The sequence below is a fragment of the Salmo salar genome, chromosome ssa28 (assembly GCF_905237065.1).
Source record: "Salmo salar chromosome ssa28, Ssal_v3.1, whole genome shotgun sequence".
In the NCBI taxonomy this organism is placed as follows: domain Eukaryota; kingdom Metazoa; phylum Chordata; class Actinopteri; order Salmoniformes; family Salmonidae; genus Salmo; species Salmo salar.
In genome coordinates this window covers 2,707,501-2,729,606 of record NC_059469.1, presented here as the reverse complement: position 1 = coordinate 2,729,606, position 22,106 = coordinate 2,707,501, and the positions used below count along the sequence as shown (strand labels likewise).

General features: G+C 44.2%; 1 protein-coding gene across 4 annotated transcripts in view; it reads right to left on the bottom strand.

Annotated features, from left to right (window-relative positions):
* LOC106589318 (formin-like protein 1) overlaps nucleotides 1–15,269 on the bottom strand; it is a 63,749-nt gene extending 48,480 nt beyond the window's left edge. For 3 of the 4 annotated variants that reach the window (XM_014179113.2, XM_014179111.2, XM_014179116.2), the window contains exon 1: nucleotides 14,340–15,269. In XM_014179113.2, the coding sequence (XP_014034588.2) occupies nucleotides 14,340–14,498 (159 nt within the window). In that variant the 5' untranslated portion in view covers nucleotides 14,499–15,269. The remainder of the gene's footprint in view (nucleotides 1–14,339) is intronic. The other variant, XM_014179114.2, reaches the window with a different exon arrangement.
* Nucleotides 15,270–22,106: the final 6,837 nt, after the last annotated feature.

The following is a 22,106-nucleotide window of genomic DNA, read 5'->3' as shown; positions in this document are numbered from 1 at the left end:
TGCATCCCAACAAATACTTTTTTGTAACCACATCAGGTCGGTCAGTTAAAAGTTATTTGTGTCACGCACAGGGGCGTGAAAACTGATGCACAACTAATAGCGAACAGCATCCTAAATCAATGGTACAGCCAGTGCTCTGATAAATCAGGCTTGATAAATTATGTTGGATCAATAAACTGGGATTAGAGTTGGCTGGTGGCTAGTCCTGTACAGGGACACGCAGAGGAGAAACCTACTGGAATTTTACGGTAGCGTACATGCACGGTAGTGTATATGCACAGAGAAGAAACCTACTGGAATTTTACGGTAGTGTACATGCACGGTAGTGTATATGCACAGAGGAGAAACCTACTGGAGTTTTACGGTAGTGTATATGCACAGAGGAGAAACTTACTGGAGTTTTAAGGTAGTGTACATGCACAGAGAAGAAACCTACTGGAGTTTTACGGTAGTGTACATGCACAGAGAAGAAACCTATTGGAGTTGTACGGTAGTGTACATTCACAGAGAAGAAACCTATTGGAGTTGTACGGTAGTGTACATTCACAGAGGAGAAACCTACTGGAGTTGTACAGTAGTGTATACACACAGTAGGGGCAGTATGGTGTCAAAGTCACCTGTTTTCTTCTCATTGATATCATGAATCTAGAGTTACATATGAGAGATGTGCATTTCAAAATCTGGAAAATACCCTGGTAATTCTCTGTTAAAAAAGAAAAAAGTGCACACCGGTACTTAATACTGTAGGTCCATTTGTTACCGTTAAATTGGGCCACCTGTCTCTTCAGGAGCTCTATCTTCAAAGACAGTAGTGATGAGACAAACTGCACTCATCCCATTTCAGATCCTATTGATTAGACCTCCCCCTTGCTCTCCTCCCTCACATATACAGTATACATACTCCTACACAAGGATACACAGAAACAAACACAGCCATCCCTCATAAGGTACCACTGCCAGTGACACACCCTCTTTGCTGTGTGATAAAGTAGATTGAATGTTATAGTTGGTTAGGTTTTTTTTACGCGCATATGGGTGGAGTGCAGGGGAACAAGCGCAGCGTGCATTCATGCAGACTGGTAGAACCGCAGACGGTATAGTATCACATTGCTCTCATTGTCATAACAAAGTAAACGTGGCACTCAGATATTAGGCTTCACTTCCAATTCCGTCATTCACTTTAAAAAGGCTTCTCAGCTCTAGATCCGTAACTCTCCGAGGACGCTGTCTGTCTCGGCTATCAGGAGGCCTCAAGAAGTGTGGTTGAGGCTGCCATGTCAAGTAGCCTGGGACCATGTCGCTTCCTTCTGTTTTAATTAAGCTGCCATGTTTAACAGAGGCCCACTCAGAAGGTAGGGCAGTTAGCTCCATCCGTCTCTGATTAACTTTGGGAGTTGGGGAAGGTTAACAGTCAGTATGTGTGAGGCTAAATTCCGCCAAATGGGTAAACAGTACTACAGAGAGGGTGGAAAAGGTGACAGTGAGAATACCTGCATTGCGTGCTATTTGTTAAACTAATAGCAAATGACTTTGACATACAGTATGTACAGTCTTTAGGGCATGGAAATTGATAAGCTGTCAAAATCTTTCCGAGGGTGAATTCAGGTGGAGTTGAGACATTGTCATCACTACGGTCTCTACTCAGTCTTGTTGTGCTGTACCTGGCAACCAAACAACCTTTAGGGGCTTTAGTGACAAAGGTCCTTTGTATGAGATTCTGTAATTGATACCTGGGTTGGCTCCCACCAATGTGGGGTCTGTGGAGCCATCTTGGCTCTCCGGCCTCAGTGGAGCAGAAAACAACATGGCCGTCAGTTTCTCAGAGGTACTCTATAGTTTCATACAAGCATGTGTACACAAACATGTTCAAAGTAAATTCACACACGTTTGATCAATTTCAAATCCACAGATGCACATTTACACATCCAACCACATTGCACAGTGGGAAATATGCATAGTGGTATGCAAAGTACAGAGGAAAGACGCTCAATATAAATGTGAATAGGGAGAGGGAGGAGGGTTGAGCCTAGGCCTCCCTTTGAGCACCTTGTTTTTATCACCACTTATATCATGCTGATCTCTGCGGTATAGATGCTAATCTGATTCAGCACTTAACACTATCAGCCCGTCATTATGTGACAAACGGATTGTTCATGGAATATGAACCCGGAGGGAGCATAGTGGGTCAGACACGGCGCACACACACACACACACACACACACACACACACACACACACACACACACACACACACACACACACACACACACACACACACACACACACACACACACACACACACACACACACACACACACACATATCCACAGTGCCACCCTTGTGGGGGATTGACATCTGACACTCTGGTATAATTTAGTAGTCTGAGTCTCTAGTCTATTAACACTGGGACAGTCTGGCCCCTAGTGCAGACTGGGCCATGATAGTTTTACAGCTGTACTTAAAGGGAAACTTCAGCGCAAGACACTATTTGGGGTGTTTTTCCAGTCTCCCTCCGTACCCTTACAAAAAAAGATTGCCGTTTTAAAACTGCTGTAAAAAGGGCAGTAACTACAGTGGACTGTGGTATTTTGGATGCAGTAATTGTAGAATAACTGCAGCGTGGGCCTCCCGAGTGTCGCTGCAGTCTAAGGTACTGCATCGCAGTGATAGAGGCATCACTACAGACCCGGGTTCGATCCCGGGCTGTGTCACAACTGGCCGTGATTAAGAGTCCCTATAACATGACTTTCAGATGTCTCGTATTATACATCATGCTGCTACAGTAGGAATACAGACACTACACAACGATTGTCCATGAATGTCTAATAGCATTTTTTGTCTTTCTCTCACAGACAATACTACTTGGTTACAAAAAAGTTGATGACGCTCAATAGATGTGAAGGGTACCATAACAACAATCTCCACTTATAGCAACGTGACTGCGAACACCTCACTGCACCACCCAAACACACCATATGCAAGTATTTTTTTTTTTTAACTGTAGTATTTATCATAGACGTTAGTAGTATATTTTTATTCTACTGTTTATATGTCATACATTGCCATAACTGTTCCTGCATACTGCTGTGTAAACTCACCTTGGTCTCCAGAGCTAATAAAAGTTGTTTTGAAAACAAGCCATGTTTACTTAGTTACTACATTGACAGACTAATCTACTGTTTTATTGAAACATGTTTACTTGCCAACAAATTCAAGTTGAAATGATACACCAACTCCCTGTCTCATTTGTTTTAGCAGTAAGATTGTAGTTAGTTTATTAAAATGCAAAGGCATGAATATCACAATGATCCAGAGGTTGAAGTCGACACTTTATTGGTTTCTGATGCAGCTGGAATCATTTGGTCACTTGTCAGTACACTTATAAAACATATATACAACACAATTAGAACTAGCCATATCTATACCACAATGCAGTTGTGAGCATACTAGGTATTCTATATTATACTACAACAACTCTAACTGGATGTTCCAGGCAGGTTCCAGAATGCTCTTCAGCTGGTGCACCTCTTCTTGTGTTGGATAATGGCAGCTGGTTTAGCAGGCTTTGGTGCTGTGGTGATGTTGGCAGAGATGTTGGGTTTAGGGAGCTGTGACTGGCTCCTTGTAGACAACCGTCTGGTCCTTTCCGCACTCCACAACCAGGTGGACAAGCCTCTCCCTGAATGAAGAGGTGGGTTCTAGGCTTGTACACTTTCTTCACCACCCACTGTTTTTGACCTCTTGCAGAAGATTTGTTTGTACTGTAAGTCTCCTGGAAAGACATGAAGACTGATCATGAGGATGTGTAAAACATAAAGACTGATCATCTGTAAACAAAAAAGGGTCCTGTGTACTGGTAAGTGTTTTGTTACACTCAGAGTCAATGTAGGTCATTGAGATGGACTGTTAACAAAGATGTGAAAAGTTCGAGAGGGCTTGACTTGTAGACTTCTAGTCATGTATTGTTGTGTATGAGCACCTACGGTTGTGCTGTTGAGTAGACAAGCACAGCCAACAATAGAGTGAATAGGCTAGAAGAGTATAGTAACAGGCCCTTTTCCCAATGCCAAAGAACTGACTGCAAGGATCACTTGGCTTGTAGACAGTTTAGTGTATTTGTGATTTTGTGATTTTGTTTTCTCAAGAGGGTATTGTGCTTTTATAAATACCTTTGGCTATCCTGGCTTGTTTCAGAGTCAGATGATGTTGAGCTTGAGCTTGTTCCTGGCTGAAAGCTTTCATCCAAATAGTACAGGCTCTGTACTACCAAAGCTGGTGTCAAGGTCCTTGTTATCAGCAGCAAGATTAGTCTGTAGGACACACGGTAGTCCGTGATTAGCCAAATTTGACTGCTTTGTCACCATTACTACACACTCAACAAGGTACTACATCCACCCAGCCTCATGTCAATAGAGCATGCATACTAATCTTCACACACACACACACAATACCCATCCCTAACAGACACCAGTCAGCCACCCATATCTAACAGCTCCTTTTCTCCAATTTAGACTTCAACTAAGCCTCCATAATACAGCGAAAACTACAGTAGAAGTTGAAGCATAAAGTTACTTGTAAACACACCAACTATGACAACAAGACACAGACTATATGTATGCCTAGCTCCAGTATATTTATTTGCTCATCGTGGAGTTATGGAAATATTTCGCAAAGGTGACTTACTGTATAGTTCCTGGTGCTGAGCCTGATGTTGATGCCGCTGCAGATGTTGATGGATCGGACTCTAAATAGAACACACAGTCACGTTAGCCTCTGTGGTAGTTAGTTTGCTAGCTAGCTAGTGTTTAGACACAGTCCGGTAGGCTGTAGATAACAAAACCTGAAAGCTAACATTAGCTTGCAAAGTTGCAAATCAAATAGCAGCTGGTTAATTACATTGATTTGCTTTCGAATGTCTAGACAGCGTATTATGAAAGCTAGCTAGCTAGATTTTGATTTAGATAAACAAATGTAGTTCTCTATCTAGTTAGCTAGGTAACGTTAGCTACGTTACCTCAGCTTGATTTATTTTCTGCTGTGCTGATGTTGGCTGATTGGATGCCTTCCTCTTGGAAGTGAAGTGGGAAATGTATGGAATAGCATCACTTTAACATTCGATGACCTGGCAACCAGTTTCGAAATCCTCTGGCTGGAAGTGCTGGCTACAAAACACAGCCATTTTGATATTTCTCCACATCAACTGATGTAGTACTAACGTTACGTCCTGAAATCGCTATGAGTTCTGGATATCGTGGTAAATGTAGATGTCCCGTGGAAATGTAGACGGCCCGTTTCTAAAGGTGAGATGCAGAAATACTCGTGTGGTGAGAAAATTCCGGATTTTTATGACACATACACTATCGTTCAAAAGTTAGGGGTCACTTTGAAATGTCCTTGTTTTTGAAAGAACATTTAAAAAATTGTCCACAGCGTTGTACGAGATCTTCTGTTTCTTGGCAATTTCTCGCATGGAATAGCCTTCATTTCTCAGAACAAGAATAGACGAGTTTCAGAAGAAAGTTATTTGTTTCTGGACATTTTGAGCCTGTAATCGAACCCACGAATGCTGATGCTCCAGATACTTAACTAGTCTAAAGAAGGCCAGTTTTATTGCTTCTTTAATCAGAACAACCGTTTTCAGCTCTACTAACATAATTGCAAAAGTGTTTTCTAATGATCAATTAGCCTTTTAAAATGATAAACTTGGATTGACTAACACAACGTGCCACTGGAACACAGGAGTGATGGTTGCTGATAATGGGCCTCTGTACGCCTATGTAGATATTCCATAAAAAATCTGCCATTTCCAGCTACAATAGTCATTTACAACATTAATGTCTACACTGTATTTCTGATCAATTTGATGTTATTTTTTTTCCAAAAACAAGGACATTTCTAATTGACCCCAAACTTTTGAACCGTAGTGTATGATAAGTTAATAACATATTAATGGGCATATGTAGTGAAATCGAGCAGCGGTGACATTTCCCTTTAATGTCTTTCTCTGTAGCACAGAACGCCCACTGTAGAAAGATCCCTGCATACCAACCAGCCTGCTCGCTATACAGTCGGAGTTGGACGTCTGGCCCATCTGAGATTTGCTATGCACACTGAGCATTAGATGAAGAGGGGGTGGGTCCGGGGGCGTCGGGTAAGGGTGTGTGTGGTGGGGATGATCTATCTTTACTGCTCCCCACGATAGAGTGATGTAGCAAAAAAAGGAACAGTCCCATACCACAGCAGAATGTGCTTATGTGCACCTTATATGTACAAACATGAATTTACGAAAACAAGCAGACATGTTGGTACATGTATGTTATATGCAAAACATACCGTATACTTAGTACTCACATTTGCTCACACACACACACACACACACACACACACACACACACACACACACACACACAAAGACAGATGTGTAGCACAGCAGCTGGCACCGGATGTATGCCCAAGCCCTTGAGCCTTGACCACTGCCAAGTTGATTCATTACAACAACAACTCTGATCTCTAGATCTCAATCCAGACCAGTGTTCGATTTCTCTAGAACACACACGCGTCCCGCTACTGCCCTACAGTAGCTGGCCCCCCTATTCCTCCCTGTTTCTGAATCATGGAGACTAATTCATTAGACATGAATTGTAGGGATAGAGTACACTGTCCAAAAATTCATATACAGTAGCAATTCAATCATGTATGGAGCGATAACATTGAATATTTTCACCACATATTAGATTATCCACATGATTTGAACTTAAGTAGAAATCTGTTTATATCTCAGGTATGAGTTATGGAGTAATACAATGCATTTATTCAACTGCCTATGTAGCAACTTATGTAAATTATGGACTTTTATTAATGACCAGACAAAGGTGTTCTATAATGTAGACTCTTTCATTTGATTGGAGTCATATTCAATTACAAAGCAAAGTGGGGTTGGGAGTTGTCTGTGCACGAGCAAGGTTTTTTGGATGAGTTCTCAGTGTAGCCTACAAATAGTCTTCATTGGAACTGAGTGTAGAAGAAGATAGATGAGTTAGGCAGTGCATGCATGTAAATGAATCCAAATGAGCGATCAAATAGCTTTACCCTAGCAAATCAAACAAGGTTGACAGAGACCAATGGGCAAGAACCACATATGATCAGTGGTGGAAAAGGTACCCAATTGTTATACTTGAGTAAATGTATAGATACCTTAATTGAAAGATACTCAAGTAAAAATAAAAGTCACCCAGTAAAATACTACGGAGTAAAAGGCTAAAAGTATTTGGTTCTAAATATACTTAAGTATCAAAAGTAGAAGTAGAAATCATTTTAAATTCCTTATTTTAAGCAAAGCAGATAGCCAGGGGCCACACTCCAACACTCAGACATAATTTACAAAAGATGCATTTGTGTTTAGTGAGTCTGCCAGATCAGAGGCAGAAGGGATTAATTACCATGTGTTTTCTTGATAAGTGCGTGAATTGGTCAATTTTCCTGGCCTGCTAAGCATTCAAAATGTAAAGAGTACATTTGAGTGCCAGGTAAAATGTATGGAGAAAAAAGTACATTATTTTCTTAAGTTAAAGTTGTCAAAATATAAATAGTAAAGTAAAGATACCCGAAAAAAACGACTAAAGTAGTACTAACTTAAAGTATTTTTACTTAAGTACTTTACACCACTGCATATGATTTTCATTTGGTCACCCTATTTAAGGATAACTTTCCTGCAATAGAAATTTGTAGTGTATTTGAGGTTAAAAAGGCTTCTGAAGTTTGTAATTTCCACTATGAAATTTCAGACTTGATTTTCCCTTCAGAAAAATGTATCAATCCCTACAAAAATGTCCATTAATTATAATCCACATAATAATTCACATTTCCTGTTGCTGCAGGATTATTTCATGCTGTAGCAAACTGGCTCATAGTAAGATCCTACATCTGAAGTTAAGAGTATAGTCTAGTCCCACGTACCTAGTTCTGAGCTTCTGTCAAGGTATCTTACCTCTCTCCAAAGCCTAATACACTTGTGGAGTTCGGAGAGGATTGGATAAAAGTAGGCTTAGCAATATTGTGAATATTGTTACAACAAGCCCCAAAAAATAACTAAATAAAGAAAAAAGTTATATTTTCATGAAGATAGTAAGCATGTCTCTCACATGGTGAGTCACTTGGCTAACATACTTAAGGCCACATGTCATCCTCATGTGGTGGCATGACTCAGGTAATTATTATGGCGGAGATAGCCCCCACAATAGTATATGCATTGGTTGAAGCTCAATGTTAAATTGAGATTTACCTACTATCATATCTAAGCCAATATGACACAAATGTCTATGAAAATTCGCAAATAAAGTTGAATGGAGTTACACAACACCCCGTCTCTCGTCATGGTCCGTCCGGCCATTACTGAGAACCACTATACCGGATTTTTGACAGGGCCGTTAGCTTTAGGGTCGTCAGACAATTTTTTGGCCAAACCTAGGTCAAATTCTAGACGTCGGATTAAAAACGAGGCAACAGCGTCCATAAGGTGACCATTAGACTTGGATTAATTTAGACTTAATGCGTTTGTAGGTGCAACAGTTTTTATAAACTGTATAATTTATCACTCTCATGTGCATATTTCCGTCCATTAAGAACCAACTATGTGCTACCTTTTTGTAGCATTTCTGACAACGCTAACATATTTTCAGCCGAATCTCAGGGTTCTAAAACCTGACCAAAGCACTTGGGTTCCGCATCAACAGTGCTAGTAGCTAACTACCAGTCAGATAAGAGGCAAGCTACGTACAAAGGAAGCTAGCTATAGTAAAAGTCATATGTGGAAACTGTTGGCCTCTTGACACTTGTGTCTAATAAGCACAAATAAGATAGCAAACATACTTGGCTGCTATTACCAACTAATCAGACCTGGCGCAAGGATAAAGTGACTAAGGGGACAGTTGAAATCGGAGAGGGGGCACAATTTTGGCGGTTTCTTGTTTTGGAATTATATTGAATTCTGCTTATATCACACTATACCACAATTAACATAAAGTTCAAATGCTGAGACTCCGAGATCACTGAGTACTTTTGAAGTGACAGTCCGGTTGGTGCAAAATCTGTAGCCTATCTCCACTGTATCAGCACAATGACAGCACCTTACACTAAAGCAACTCAGTTTTGGTAATGAATATAGGCTACAAGAATGATAGGCTGTTTGTAATAGGTGAATTACCCTATGTGAATGCAGCCGTACACACAGATGTCAACACCAAAATAATGCAAACTAAATGCTGAAAGTAGTAGCCTAGTTATTCATGCATGCAGACAAAAATACTGAATAGCAATTTGTCTTAGAATACCGACAGAACCTCAAATGCGAACAAGTGAATGCAAACAGAACAAAATAGAGGTATCAAGTAGTAGGCCTAGTAAACAAAATATCAGATCAATAAAGACATAATCTAAATATAATACCTTTATTTAACTAGTCAAGTCAGTTAAGAAAATGCCTTCTCTGTGGCTCAGTTGGTAGAGCATGGTGTTTGCAACGCCAGCATGGTGTGTGCAACGCCAGGGTTGTGGGTTCGATTCCCACTGGGGGCCAGTACAAAACAAACAAAAAAAACATTTAATAAAAAAATAAATGCATAAAATGAAATGTATGTATTCACTACTGTAAGTTGCTCTGGATAAGAGTGTCTGCTAAATGACTGTGATGTAAAAATGTTAAGAACTATTTCTTATTTTCAATGACAGCCTAGGAACAGTGGGCTAACTGCCTTGTTCAAGGGCAGAACGACAGATTTTTACCTTGTCAGCTCGGGGATTCGATCTTGCAACCTTTCGGTTACAAGCCCAACGTTCTAACCACTAGGTTACCTACATGTAAGCTAGTTACATTAACAGTAAACCAATGCAGTAAAAAAAGGGGAATGGATGTCCAAACAACCACAGCATAGCCTATGTAACTGATGTGAAATGGCTAGCTAGTTAGCGGGGTGCACGCTAGTAGCGTTTCAATCAGTGACGTCACTCGCTCTGAGACCTTGAAGTAGTTGTTCCCCTTGCTCTACAAGGGCCGTGGCTTTTGTGGAGCGATGGGTAATGATGCTTCGTGGGAGGCAGTTGTTGATGTGTGCAGAGGGTCCCTGGTTCGAGCCCAGGTAGGGGCGAGGAGAGGGACGGAAGCTATACTGTTACACCTACAGCGTACTACAGTGAGATACAGCTGTCTTGCCAAATCATGAGTTCCACAACATGTTGTTACATGGCACAATCTACTTCTGTGAATAAAAGTCGTCCCACGTAATCATTTAAGCACTGCCAGCCTAGCATTAGCATGTTTCCAATACATAGAGTTCCATTTACAACCAAGACAACCAATAGGCTACCAAGAAAACCATAATACAATGTATCTACAGTCAGTTTACTAACCACCGGTCCTAGCATTCATCATCACGCGCACCTGGACCTTTATCATTAGGCACACCTGGACTCCATCACTTCACTGATTACCTCCCCTATATATGTCACTCCCTTAGTTCCATTCCCCAGGCAGTATTGACTATGTGTTTCATGTCTATATGCTACTCGTGGTTGGTATATTGGGTTATGGTCTGTTTATTATTAAACTCGCCACTTGCTTTCCGACTCCAAGCGTATACGTTACAGAGTTCCGCCTCAAAAAATGGAAGCAACAGGTAATCAGGCCCCAGACGGTTGATGAACAGGGATATCTACTTCATCAACACCACGACCAGCTGGCGCAACTGGGGAAGGCTATGGAAGAGGTTCTTCTTGGTCTTCAATGTCTCGAACATGCCCAAGATGCCTTGATCTAGTGGAAGATACTCTGTCACCAGTCAACCGAGTGAGCCAGCACACTCGTCTACTCAGCAGTCCACCCAGGTCAGCGTTGCCCGTCTGTCCCTCCTGGATAAATATGATGTAACCCCATCTAAATGCTGTGGTTTCTTAATCCAGTGGTCCCTCTATTTTGTGCACCAGATGGGAGCTCCCACCACTGAGGTCCAAGGTTGCCACGGTTATTTCTCTGCTGACTGGGTGGGGTTGGAGTGGGCTACGGCCGTCTGGGAGAGATGAGCTGGATTTGAATGAGGGGTTCATGGCTCTGATCAGAGGTATCTTTGATCATCCACCGGAGGGCAGAGAGGGGGGTTAGTGCCTTTTCCAACTACGGCAGGATGACCAGACCGCTGCCGAGTACGCGCTCACCTTCCGGACAGTAGCAGCATCCAGCGGATGGAATGAGCTGGCACTCCGTACACTTTTCAGAAGAGGACTGTTCGAGGAGGTCGAGACGGAACTGGCATGTCGAGATGACAACGTCTCCTTGGACACACTCATTGCGATGGCCACCCATCTTGACAACCTACTTTGGGAGCGTCGGTACCCTCATCGCTTCTCTCACTCCCTCAGTGACCACTCTGTATCAGAGCCTGAGCCCATGGAGGTAAGGGTCACTCTCCTCCCAGTGGCTGAACGACAGCGCTAGTGGATTCTGGTGCCGCTGGGAACTTTATTGGCCAGACCCTTGCCTGCTTTCTTAGTATCACCTCATACCCACTCTCGTCTACGTTTCAGGTCCAAGCCCTTGATAATAAACCAGTAGGATCCGGGAACCATCACACACATCACCACACCGCTCACCCTCCCCATGGAGTCCATTCATCAGGAGAATATTCCCTTCCTCATCACGAGTGAACCAGATCCAACGCCCTAACCCCACCATTTCATGGTCGAGGATGAAAAGTACGGACTGGTCACCCAAAAGCTGGAGGACCTGCTTTCACGTTCCATCTCGCGTCATATCCCCTGTGGTCTGGGACATAGATGTGAACATTCGCCAGGCTCTGGAGAGGGAACCCGTTACCCACTACCTGTCCTCCTGAACGCATCTAAGTTCCCACAGGGATAAGGGAGCGGCTGTTGGCCTGTGCACATAGCTGTTGTCACTGGACATCCTGGGATCGCCCGTTCCATTCAATCTCTGAGAATTATTGGTGGCCCACCTTGGCGCAGGATGTTATTCGTTACATCAACTGTTCTATGTGTGCTTAAACTAAGTCCCCCCGGCACGCTCCAGCAGGGAATCTCCAGCATCCCTGGTCTCATCTGTCCATTGACTTTGATACCGATCTCCCCTCTGACAGTTTCGGTTGTGGACAGATTTTCAAAATCATGCTGGTTTATTCCTCTCTCTGGGCTCCCCACAGCTCTCCAGGTCGCTGAGGCACTATTCCAGCAGGTCTTCCGGGACTATGGCCTTCCGGAGGACATTGTTTCAGACCGTGGCCCCCAATGCACATCGCGGATCTGGAAAGTCTTTATGGAAAAGTTAGGGGTCACGGTCAGCCTCACATCCGGGTACCGGCCTCAGGCAGGTGGAGAGGACCAACCAGGAGCTGGGGAGGTTCCTAAGGAGTCACTGCCAGGACCGGAAAGGTGAGTGGGACTTGTTCTTCCCTGGGCGGAATACAACCAGAACTCACTTCGACACTCCTCCACCAGGCTGACTCCCTTCCAGTGCGTCCTGGGATATCAGCCGGCCCTGGCTCCATGGACTCCGAGCCAGACCGAGGCCCCTGCAGTGGATGAGTGGTTCCGGTGTGCAGTGGAGGTGTGGCACACCGCCCACGTGAGGCTCCAGCGCGTTGTCCTCCATCAGAAGGATCTGGCGGACCGCCACCGCAGTGAGGCTCCAGTGTTCCATCCTGGTGATCGCATATGGCTCCAAACCAGGAACCTCCCGCTCCGCCTGCCGGAAGCTGAGCCCCCGGTTTGTGGGGCCCTTCAACGTCCTCCACAGGGTCAACGAGGTAACCTATCGTCTCAAACTCCTGCTCCCTCCCTCCGGCGCTCGATGTCTCCAATCTACTAACCAACGGTCCTGGCTTCATTATTACGCACACCTGTTCCCCATCGTTATGAACACCTGGTTGTCATTCCCTCCTTGATTACTCCCCCTTTATTTAGCCCTCAGTTGTCCTCAGTCACTAGGTGTTATTGTTTTCTCTCAGGTTCTGTACGCTCCTCATGTTTGTTCATCTGTATCGGTTCTTTATTAAACTCACGTTCTGCACCTGTTTCCTGACTTCTGGCGTGTATGTAACACCTTCCTCACAATAACACCATGTTCAGATATCGTTTCTGTACAGTAAGTTATCTGCAATCTAGTCAACATTCTAGATTGCTTTCAATTACAGGAGTAGACATTGATTTTGACCGAGTAAAATGAGCCATGAGACTGACATGAATTAATATCATAGTATGCATATCAGTGTCATCTGGCAGCTGCAATTGCACATTGATTGACACGTGCACAAACTACTGTGCTATCTCACTAATGTAATTTCTATGAAAAAGTCAAGTTAGCCTATAAGTGTTTAACGTGACATCATAGAGAAGGTTTCTAAGGATACATAGTCAGGTAGCTCTCTTCTCTTTCACCATCTATTTGTTTCTATATCTATGATGCAACTCTACAGGGCAAACACATAGGTATGGACCAAGGAGATAAAGATAGATGTGCGAGACTAAAAACAAGAATGCATTTAATGGTATACCATGGTACTGATACCCCTGAGCAACGTATCAAACGTAGCTGAGCCATTGTTGCCCAATTTGGTTTTTGGCTGTCAACATGACCACGAGTTGTTTAGCCTATAATATGTTTTCGCAGACTGAGGACAAATAAGCCCAGTGAAGGGAGTCACAGGAACATCAAGTTATGGAGTCGGAATTCCCAACTTGCGATCTGTTCTGTTGAATTGTCACCGAGTACAAGAAAATATTCGTGTTAGGAAGTGAATGGATGGGTTTTCTGTTAATATTACTACAGTGAAAGCCGTCTTTTAAAATGTGGCTTGCCTAACGTTTTAATACTACTGTAGATCAAACAAACAACTGAAGTTATAAAAGTGAAATTGTACAACTAATTGGGATTAGGGGATTCATGAATCTCTTTGACCTACAAACTTCAACAAAAGAAATAAACCGTGTGTCACAGGCTCACAGTTCAGGTGGGATAATATTTGTTTAACTTTTATTATACCTTATCCACTGCAAATATGGATTAGAACTTCCTCTTTATCCATCCCCAAATGACCATACAATGAACTCAAGACAATGAAGGACTTATTATTTGTCCTTCCACAGTCACATTATGTACCCTGCTCTTTGATAAGCCTGTCCTGGGGATGTGCACATTTTCAAAATGTTCAGTATTCTTTGTTTCTTTGTAATTGTTTCGCTTGTTTCTGTATGGGAGTGTGTACAGTTGTATGTGTGCCATCACAGGCTCCATATTCTGGGCTCTGTGTGTGTGTGTCATCAGCAGTCAGACTCACCAGCACTGCATTGAAGCGCTCCTCTAACTCCTCCTCGGCAGGCATGTGGAGCTTGGGGCCTGCCGCCTGTTTCTGGGGGGCCCCTGAGCCTGGGGGGGGCGACACCGTCTTCAGCTCCTTCCCCAGTGGCACATCCATGCTCCCAGCGGCATTGCCCATGATTATCTATCCCAGATGCACAGACCCACGTACTCCACAGCTACTTCCACACAGTCACAAACACCAGTAAACCCACAGGAGTCCAGTCTGTCTTCACAGTTAAGACAGTACTGGAACTCAAATGTTTAGGTGAACCAAATGTATTCTTCCACTAATTCTCCTGTTGAGATGAGGCTCTATGTGGCATTGAGTGGGGACCATTGACAATTTCCTTAACCCCAGGGGAGCAGGCCAGCCCAAAGTATCATCTTCTCCAATGTTCCTGCTCCTTCATCCTCTCAGACAGGGGAAGTGGTGATGGTTATGCAAAATTACTCAAAAGCAACAACGAAAAAGTGTCAGACCTGTAAGCAAGGTCCCTGTGCGGCATGAACAACCCTCAAGAGATTGAGAGATGGAGAGAGAGAGAGAGAAATAGGGAGGCGACAGGAGAGTATGAGCGTGACACAGTGAAGACTCAAATTCAAAAGGTAGAGCTCCTGTGTCTTCCTGTGAAGGAGAGGTGCAAAAACTCCTACTATGCAGAGAGTAGCCTAGTTCCTTAGTGACAGCAGTAGCTGGCCAAGAGAGCTGGGGGTCTTAAAGATAGGAGGTGGGGGCCACTCTCTTCTGACTGGTGTCCACACACGATGCTGGGGCTAACCGGTCTCCTGGCAGCCATATCGGAGGAGGAGAGGAGAGAAGAGGACGAGGAGGCATAGGTCCACAGCCAACTACTCTATCATCTGAAACAGGGACAGACAGAGAGGGGAGGCAACATCAGCATATGCAGCTCTCCAGAAAGAGGGAAGGAGTGGAGAGTGATGGTGTTTCCTGGGTCCTAGTGCCTTTCACTTCAGGTACAGTCAACTTCTCAAAGCCAGACTATCCACTGGGCACACACTGGTTGAATCAACGTTGTTTCCACGTAATTTCAATGAAATTATGTTGAATCAACATTGAATGGACGTCTGTGCCCAGTGGGTAGTGTGTTTTATAAGAAAGACAGAGGGAAGGTGGCCAGAATGAGGAAGAGATGGAGAGAAACCATCCTTCAATTGGATGACAAACAGTTGTCTTCGATGCAGATGTCTAACAGTGGGTGCTACAAGTCCATCATTGATTGTTTAACATTACCAAACGGTTACAGTCCTGTATAAACTTCTATTAAATTGCATATGAAATTTTGGTTTACGTGCGAGCTGAATAACGTAACGATAAGGAAATGTTCTGTCGCAGTAATAAATTGAACCCTGCCTTGCCAGAGGTAGAGTGGAGGTACGGCATAACTTCTACAGCTTGTTGAACCATATCTAACGTGGATCAAAGCCGTATTTAAACTAGCTCATTATATCATTGGAAATCTCATAATGACCAAAGTCTACAAAAACAACCCCACGTTGAGAGGTGAACTAAAGCATGCTGCAAAACAGGATCAGGGATTTAATCAGACTCAAAAGTTCTATAGCAGTGACATAACTGTACTAGACACTGCTCAGAGTAGGGCATAGGGCAGCTAATAATCCAGGCATTGGGCCCTGACTTACCACTATAGTGAATGGTGTTTTCCTGAAAGGTGTATTACCTGGAAGCAAGGCTTTAATAAGTAATGACGGTTATGCTGATACCTGTAGGCCTTACCACACCGGGTCAGCACAGGAGATCTACATAAAACCAAGGATATATAATGTAGTATTACACCCTAGTACCTAAGTAAACAATGATATTATGAATAGTAAGTTATAGAAGAATTTTGGGCAACAGGATGAATTATAATAAATAATTCCTTGTTAAGAGTTTTCAGACTGCATTAAAGTGCACAACAGCTGGTTGCCCATGTATTGTTACTTACTTATGAACAATACGACAATGTCTGGCTAATACCAGTAAGCAATGGTGGTGTTATTAGCCCTTGATGGGTTGTGCTTGTATATGAAAAGGGTCATAAAAACAAAAACACTTCAGCGTTCACACCGTAAGGGTGCCACCTACTGGTATTGGCAAGACACTACATGGTAATGGGATACATCGTCACATGTAGAATGGTCATGTCAAAGACAAGAGTGTTCTAAATGCGCTCGTACTTTCTAAACATTTTGAACTGGATCATTTAAACCGTTTACATCACGCTGCTACTTAACAGTCCTATATTGTCTTGCAATTACACTGACATCTGTGTCTGAAAATGTGGCCGAGTTTCCGTTTTTACTGTAAATGTGTAGATATCTATGATTTGAACCTCAATATGAGGATACAAAGGGAAAAAAAGAATTAGGAACATTGGGAAGAACGTACCACTGGAACACAGGAGTGATGGTTGCTGATAATGGGCCTCTGTACGCCTATGTAGATATTCCATTAAAAATCAACTGTTTCCAGCTACAACATAAAAAATGTCTACACTCTATTTCTGATCAAGTTGACATTATTTTAATGGGAAAAAAATTTGCTTTTTTGCCCATTTTTTTGTGAATTTTATGTGACCCCAAACTTTTGAACGGTAGTGTATATATATATTTATATATAAACACTCAATTACAGCAATACTATATTGCAATGATTAAGTATAGATTGTAATTAGTAAAGTTATATTTGTGGTTTATATACCCATAATTCTATTGTATTTCATAGTTGCATTGACAACCTGTAGGCCTAGGGCTCCCAAAAGTAGACAAGTTGTAGGTTTTCAGTTATAGCGTTACAGGGTGAGATACAGCATATGGCTTGCATTTCAATTTAGATGATTAAGTCAATTACTGCAATAACTGTTTGTGCATTTATTTAATTGATGTAGGTTTATACTTCTGTGGGTGTTAAATATACACTGAACAAAAATATGAACACAACATGCAACAATTTCAAAGATTTTATTGAGCTCCAGTTCATATAAGCAATTAGTCAATTTAAATAAATTCAATAGGCCTAATCTATGGATTTCACATGATATGCATATGTTGGTCACAGAAAAAAAAGTAAGGGCATGGATCAGAAAATAAGTCAGTATCTGGTGAGACCACCATTTGCCTCACGCAGTGCTCCACATTTCCTTCACAGGGAGTTGATCAGGCTATTGATTGTGGCCTGTAGAATGTTGTCCCACTCCTCTTCAATGGCTGTGCGAAGTTACTGGACGTTGGAGGGAACTGGAACACGCTTTCATACACGTCGATCCAGAGTATCCCAAACACGCTCAATGGGTGACAGGTCTGGTGATTATGTAGGCCATAGAAGAATTGGGACATTTTCAGCTTCCAGGAATTGTGTACAGGTCCTTGCAACATGGGGCCATGCATTATCATGCTGAAACATGAGGTGATGGCCGTGGAAGAATGGCACGACAATGGGCCTCAGGATCTCATCACAGTATCTCTGTGCATTCAAATTGCCATCGATAAAATGAAATTGTGTTCATACCATAACCCCACCGCCACCATGGGTCACTCTGTTCACAAGGTTGACATCAGCAAACCGCTCGCCAACACAACGCCATACACGCTGTCTGCCATCTGTTCGGTTCCGGAACTCCAATTTGAGCAGCAGAAGCTGAAAAATGAGCTCCTACAAATATTGAAATTTACATGGTTTTTAGAGTGAAGTACATCGGAAAAAAGCAAAAGAAAACTGCAAGACTGAAGAGGAGAAAAAACAAGCAACAAACAAAGAAGATAGGCTTTTGAAAAATAACTATTTTTCATAAAATTGTAGTTATCTTAGCTAGCTGAATTGTTTACCAGTTGCTAAGCAGTTGCTAGGGACTCTTTTGGAAGAAGCTAGCTAGCTAACGAAGAACAACAAAGAATATCTAGTTAACAGAAGAAAAGAAAGAGAAAATCAGGACAGAAGATAAAGGATATCAAAGTGAAACAGTTCTCTAAAGACACAAGAGACAATAATACAAGAAACAACACTTCTGTAGCTTGTCAACTATGTGTCTGTCTATCCCTGTTCTCTCCCCTCTGCACAGGCCATACAAACGCTTCACACCGCGTGGCCGCTGCCACTCTAACATGGTGGTCCCAGCGCGCACGACCCACGTGGAGTTCCAGGTCTCCGGCAGCCTCTGGAACTGCCGGTCTGCAGCCAACAAGGCTGAGTTCATCTCAGCCTATGCTACCCTCCAGTCCCTAGACTTCCTGGCGCTGACGGAAACATGGATTACCACAGATAACACTGCTACTCCTACTGCTCTCTCTTCGTCTGCCCATGTGTTCTCGCATACCCCTAGAGCATCGAGCCAGCGGGGTGGTGGCACTGGAATCCTCATCTCTCCCAAGTGGACATTCTCTCTTTCTCCCCTGACCCATCTGTCTATCTCCTCATTTGAATTCCATGCTGTCACAGTTACCAGCCCTTTCAAGCTTAACATCCTTATCATTTATCGCCCTCCAGGTTCCCTTGGAGAGTTCATCAATGAGCTTGACGCCTTGATAAGTTCCTTTCCTGAGGATGGCTCACCTCTCACAGTTCTGGGTGACTTTAACCTCCCCACGTCTACCTTTGACTCATTCCTCTCTGCCTCCTTCTTTCCACTCCTCTCCTCTTTTGACCTCACCCTCTCACCTTCCCCCCCTACTCACAAGGCAGGCAATACGCTTGACCTCATCTTTACTAGATGCTGTTCTTCCACTAATCTCATTGCAACTCCCCTCCAAATCTCCGACCACTACCTTGTATCCTTTTCCCTCTTGCTCTCATCCAACACTTCTCACTCTGCCCCTACTCGGATGGTATTGCGCCGTCCCAACCCTCTCTCTCCCGCTACTCTCTCCTCTTCCATCCTATCATCTCTTCCCTCTGCTCAAACCTTCTCCAACCTATCTCCTTATTCTGCCTCCTCAACCCTCCTCTCCTCCCTTTCTGCATCCTTTGATTTTCTCTGTCCACTATCCTCCAGGCCGGCTCGGTCCTCCCCTCCTGCTCCGTGGCTCGACGACTCACTACGAGCTCACAGAACAGGGCTCCGGGCAGCCGAGCGGAAATGGAGGAAAACTCGCCTCCCTGCGGACCTGGCATCCTTTCACTCCCTCCTCTCTACATTCTCCTCTTCTGTCTCTGCTGCTAAAGCCACTTTCTACCACTCTAAATTCCAAGCATCTGCCTCTAACCCTAGGAAGCTCTTTGCTACCTTCTCCTCCCTCCTGAATCCTCCTCCCCCCCTCCTCCCTCTCTGCGGATGACTTCGTCAACCATTTTGAAAAGAAGGTTGACGATATCCGATCCTCGTTTGCTAAGTCAAACGACACCGCTGGTCCTGCTCACACTGCCCTACCCTGTACTTTGACCTCTTTCTCCCCTCTCTCTCCAGATGAAATCTCGCGTCTTGTGACGGCCGGCCGCCCAACAACCTGCCCACTTGACCCTATCCCCTCCTCTCTTCTCCAGACCATTTCCGGAGACCTTCTCCCCTACCTCACCTCGCTCATCAACTCATCCTTGACCGCTGGCTACGTCCCTTCCGTCTTCAAGAGAGCGAGAGTTGCACCCCTTCTGAAAAAACCTACACTCGATCCCTCCGATGTCAACAACTACAGACCAGTATCCCTTCTTTCTTTTCTCTCCAAAACTCTTGAACGTGCCGTCCTTGGCCAGCTCTCCTGCTATCTCTCTCAGAATGACCTTCTTGATCCTAATCAGTCAGGTTTCAAGACTGGGCATTCAACTGAGACTGCTCTTCTCTGTGTCACGGAGGCTCTCCGCACTGCTAAAGCTAACTCTCTCTCCTCTGCTCTCATCCTTCTAGACCTATCTGCTGCCTTTGATACTGTGAACCATCAGATCCTCCTCTCCACCCTCTCCGAGTTGGGCATCTCCGGCGCGGCCCACGCTTGGATTGCGTCCTACCTGACAGGTCGCTTCTACCAGGTGGCGTGGCGAGAATCTGTCTCCGCACCATGCGCTCTCACCACTGGTGTCCCCCAGGGCTCTGTTCTAGGCCCTCTCCTATTCTCGCTATACACCAAGTCACTTGGCTTTGTCATATCCTCACATGGTCTCTCCTATCATTGCTATGCAGTCTGTCAGACATATCAGTGTGGATGACGGATCACCACCTCAAACTGAACCTCGGCAAGACGGAGCTGCTCTTCCTCCCGGGGAAGGACTGCCCGTTCCATGATCTCGCCATCACGGTTGACAACTCCCTTGTGTCCTCCTCCCAGAGTGCTAAGAACCTTGGCGTGATCCTGGACAACACCCTGTCGTTCTCCACTAACATCAAGGCGGTGACCCGATCCTGTAGGTTCATGCTCTACAACATTCGCAGAGTACGACCCTGCCTCACACAGGAAGCGGCGCAGGTCCTAATCCAGGCACTTGTCATCTCCCATCTGGATTACTGCAACTCGCTGTTGGCTGGGCTCCCTGCCTGTGCCATTAAACCCCTACAACTCATCCAGAACGCCGCAGCCCGTCTGGTGTTCAACCTTCCCAAGTTCTCTCACGTCACCCCGCTCCTCCGCTCTCTCCACTGGCTTCCAGTTGAAGCTCGCATCCGCTACAAGACCATGGTGATTGCCTACGGAGCTGTGAAGGGAACGGCACCTCCATACCTTCAGGCTCTGATCAGGCCCTACACCCAAACAAGGGCACTGCGTTCATCCACCTCTGGCCTGCTGGCCCCCCTACCTCTGAGGAAGCACAGTTCCCGCTCAGCCCAGTCAAAACTGTTCGCTGCTCTGGCACCCCAATGGTGGAACAAGCTCCCTCACGACGCCAGGACAGCGGAGTCAATCACCACCTTCCGGAGACACCTGAAACCCCACCTCTTTAAGGAATACCTAGGATAGGATAAAGTAATCCTTCTAACCCCCCCCCCCCTTAAAAGATTTAGATGCACTATTGTAAAGTGGTTGTTCCACTGGATATCATAAGGTGAATGCACCAATTTGTAAGTCGCTCTGGATAAGAGCGTCTGCTAAATGACTTAAATGTAATGTAAATGTAATGTAATCTGCCCGGTACAGTTGAAACCAGGATTCATCCTTGAAGAGCACACTTCTTCAGTGTGCCAGTGGCCATCAAATGGTGAACATTTGCCCACTGAAGTTGATTACGATGCCGAACAGCAGTCAGGTCAAGACCCTGGTGAGGACGACGAGCACGCAGATGAGCTTCCTTGAGACGGTTTCTGACAGTTGGTGCAGAAATTCTTCTGTTGTGCTAACCCATAGTTTCATCAGCTCTCCGGATGGGTTATCTCAGACTATCCCGAATGTGTGGGCTGGCGTGGTTACACGTGGTCTGCGGTTGTGAGGCCAGTTGGACGTACTGCCAAATTCTATATTACGACGTTGAAGGTGGCTTATGGTAGAGAAATTAACATTAAATTATCTGGAAACAGCTCTGGTGGATATTCTTGCAGTCAGCAAGTCAATTGCAAGCTCCCTCAAAACTTGAGTAATCTGTGGTATTGTGTTGTGTGACACAACTGCACATTTTAGAGTTGCCTTTTATTGTCCCCAGCACAAGGTGCACCTGTGTAATGATCATACTGTTTAATCAGCTTCTTGACATGCCACACCTGTCAGGTGGATGGATTATCTTGGCAAAGGAGAAATGCTCACTAACAGGGATATAAACAATTTTGTGCACAAAATTTGAGAGAAATGAACTTTCTGTGTGTATGGAACA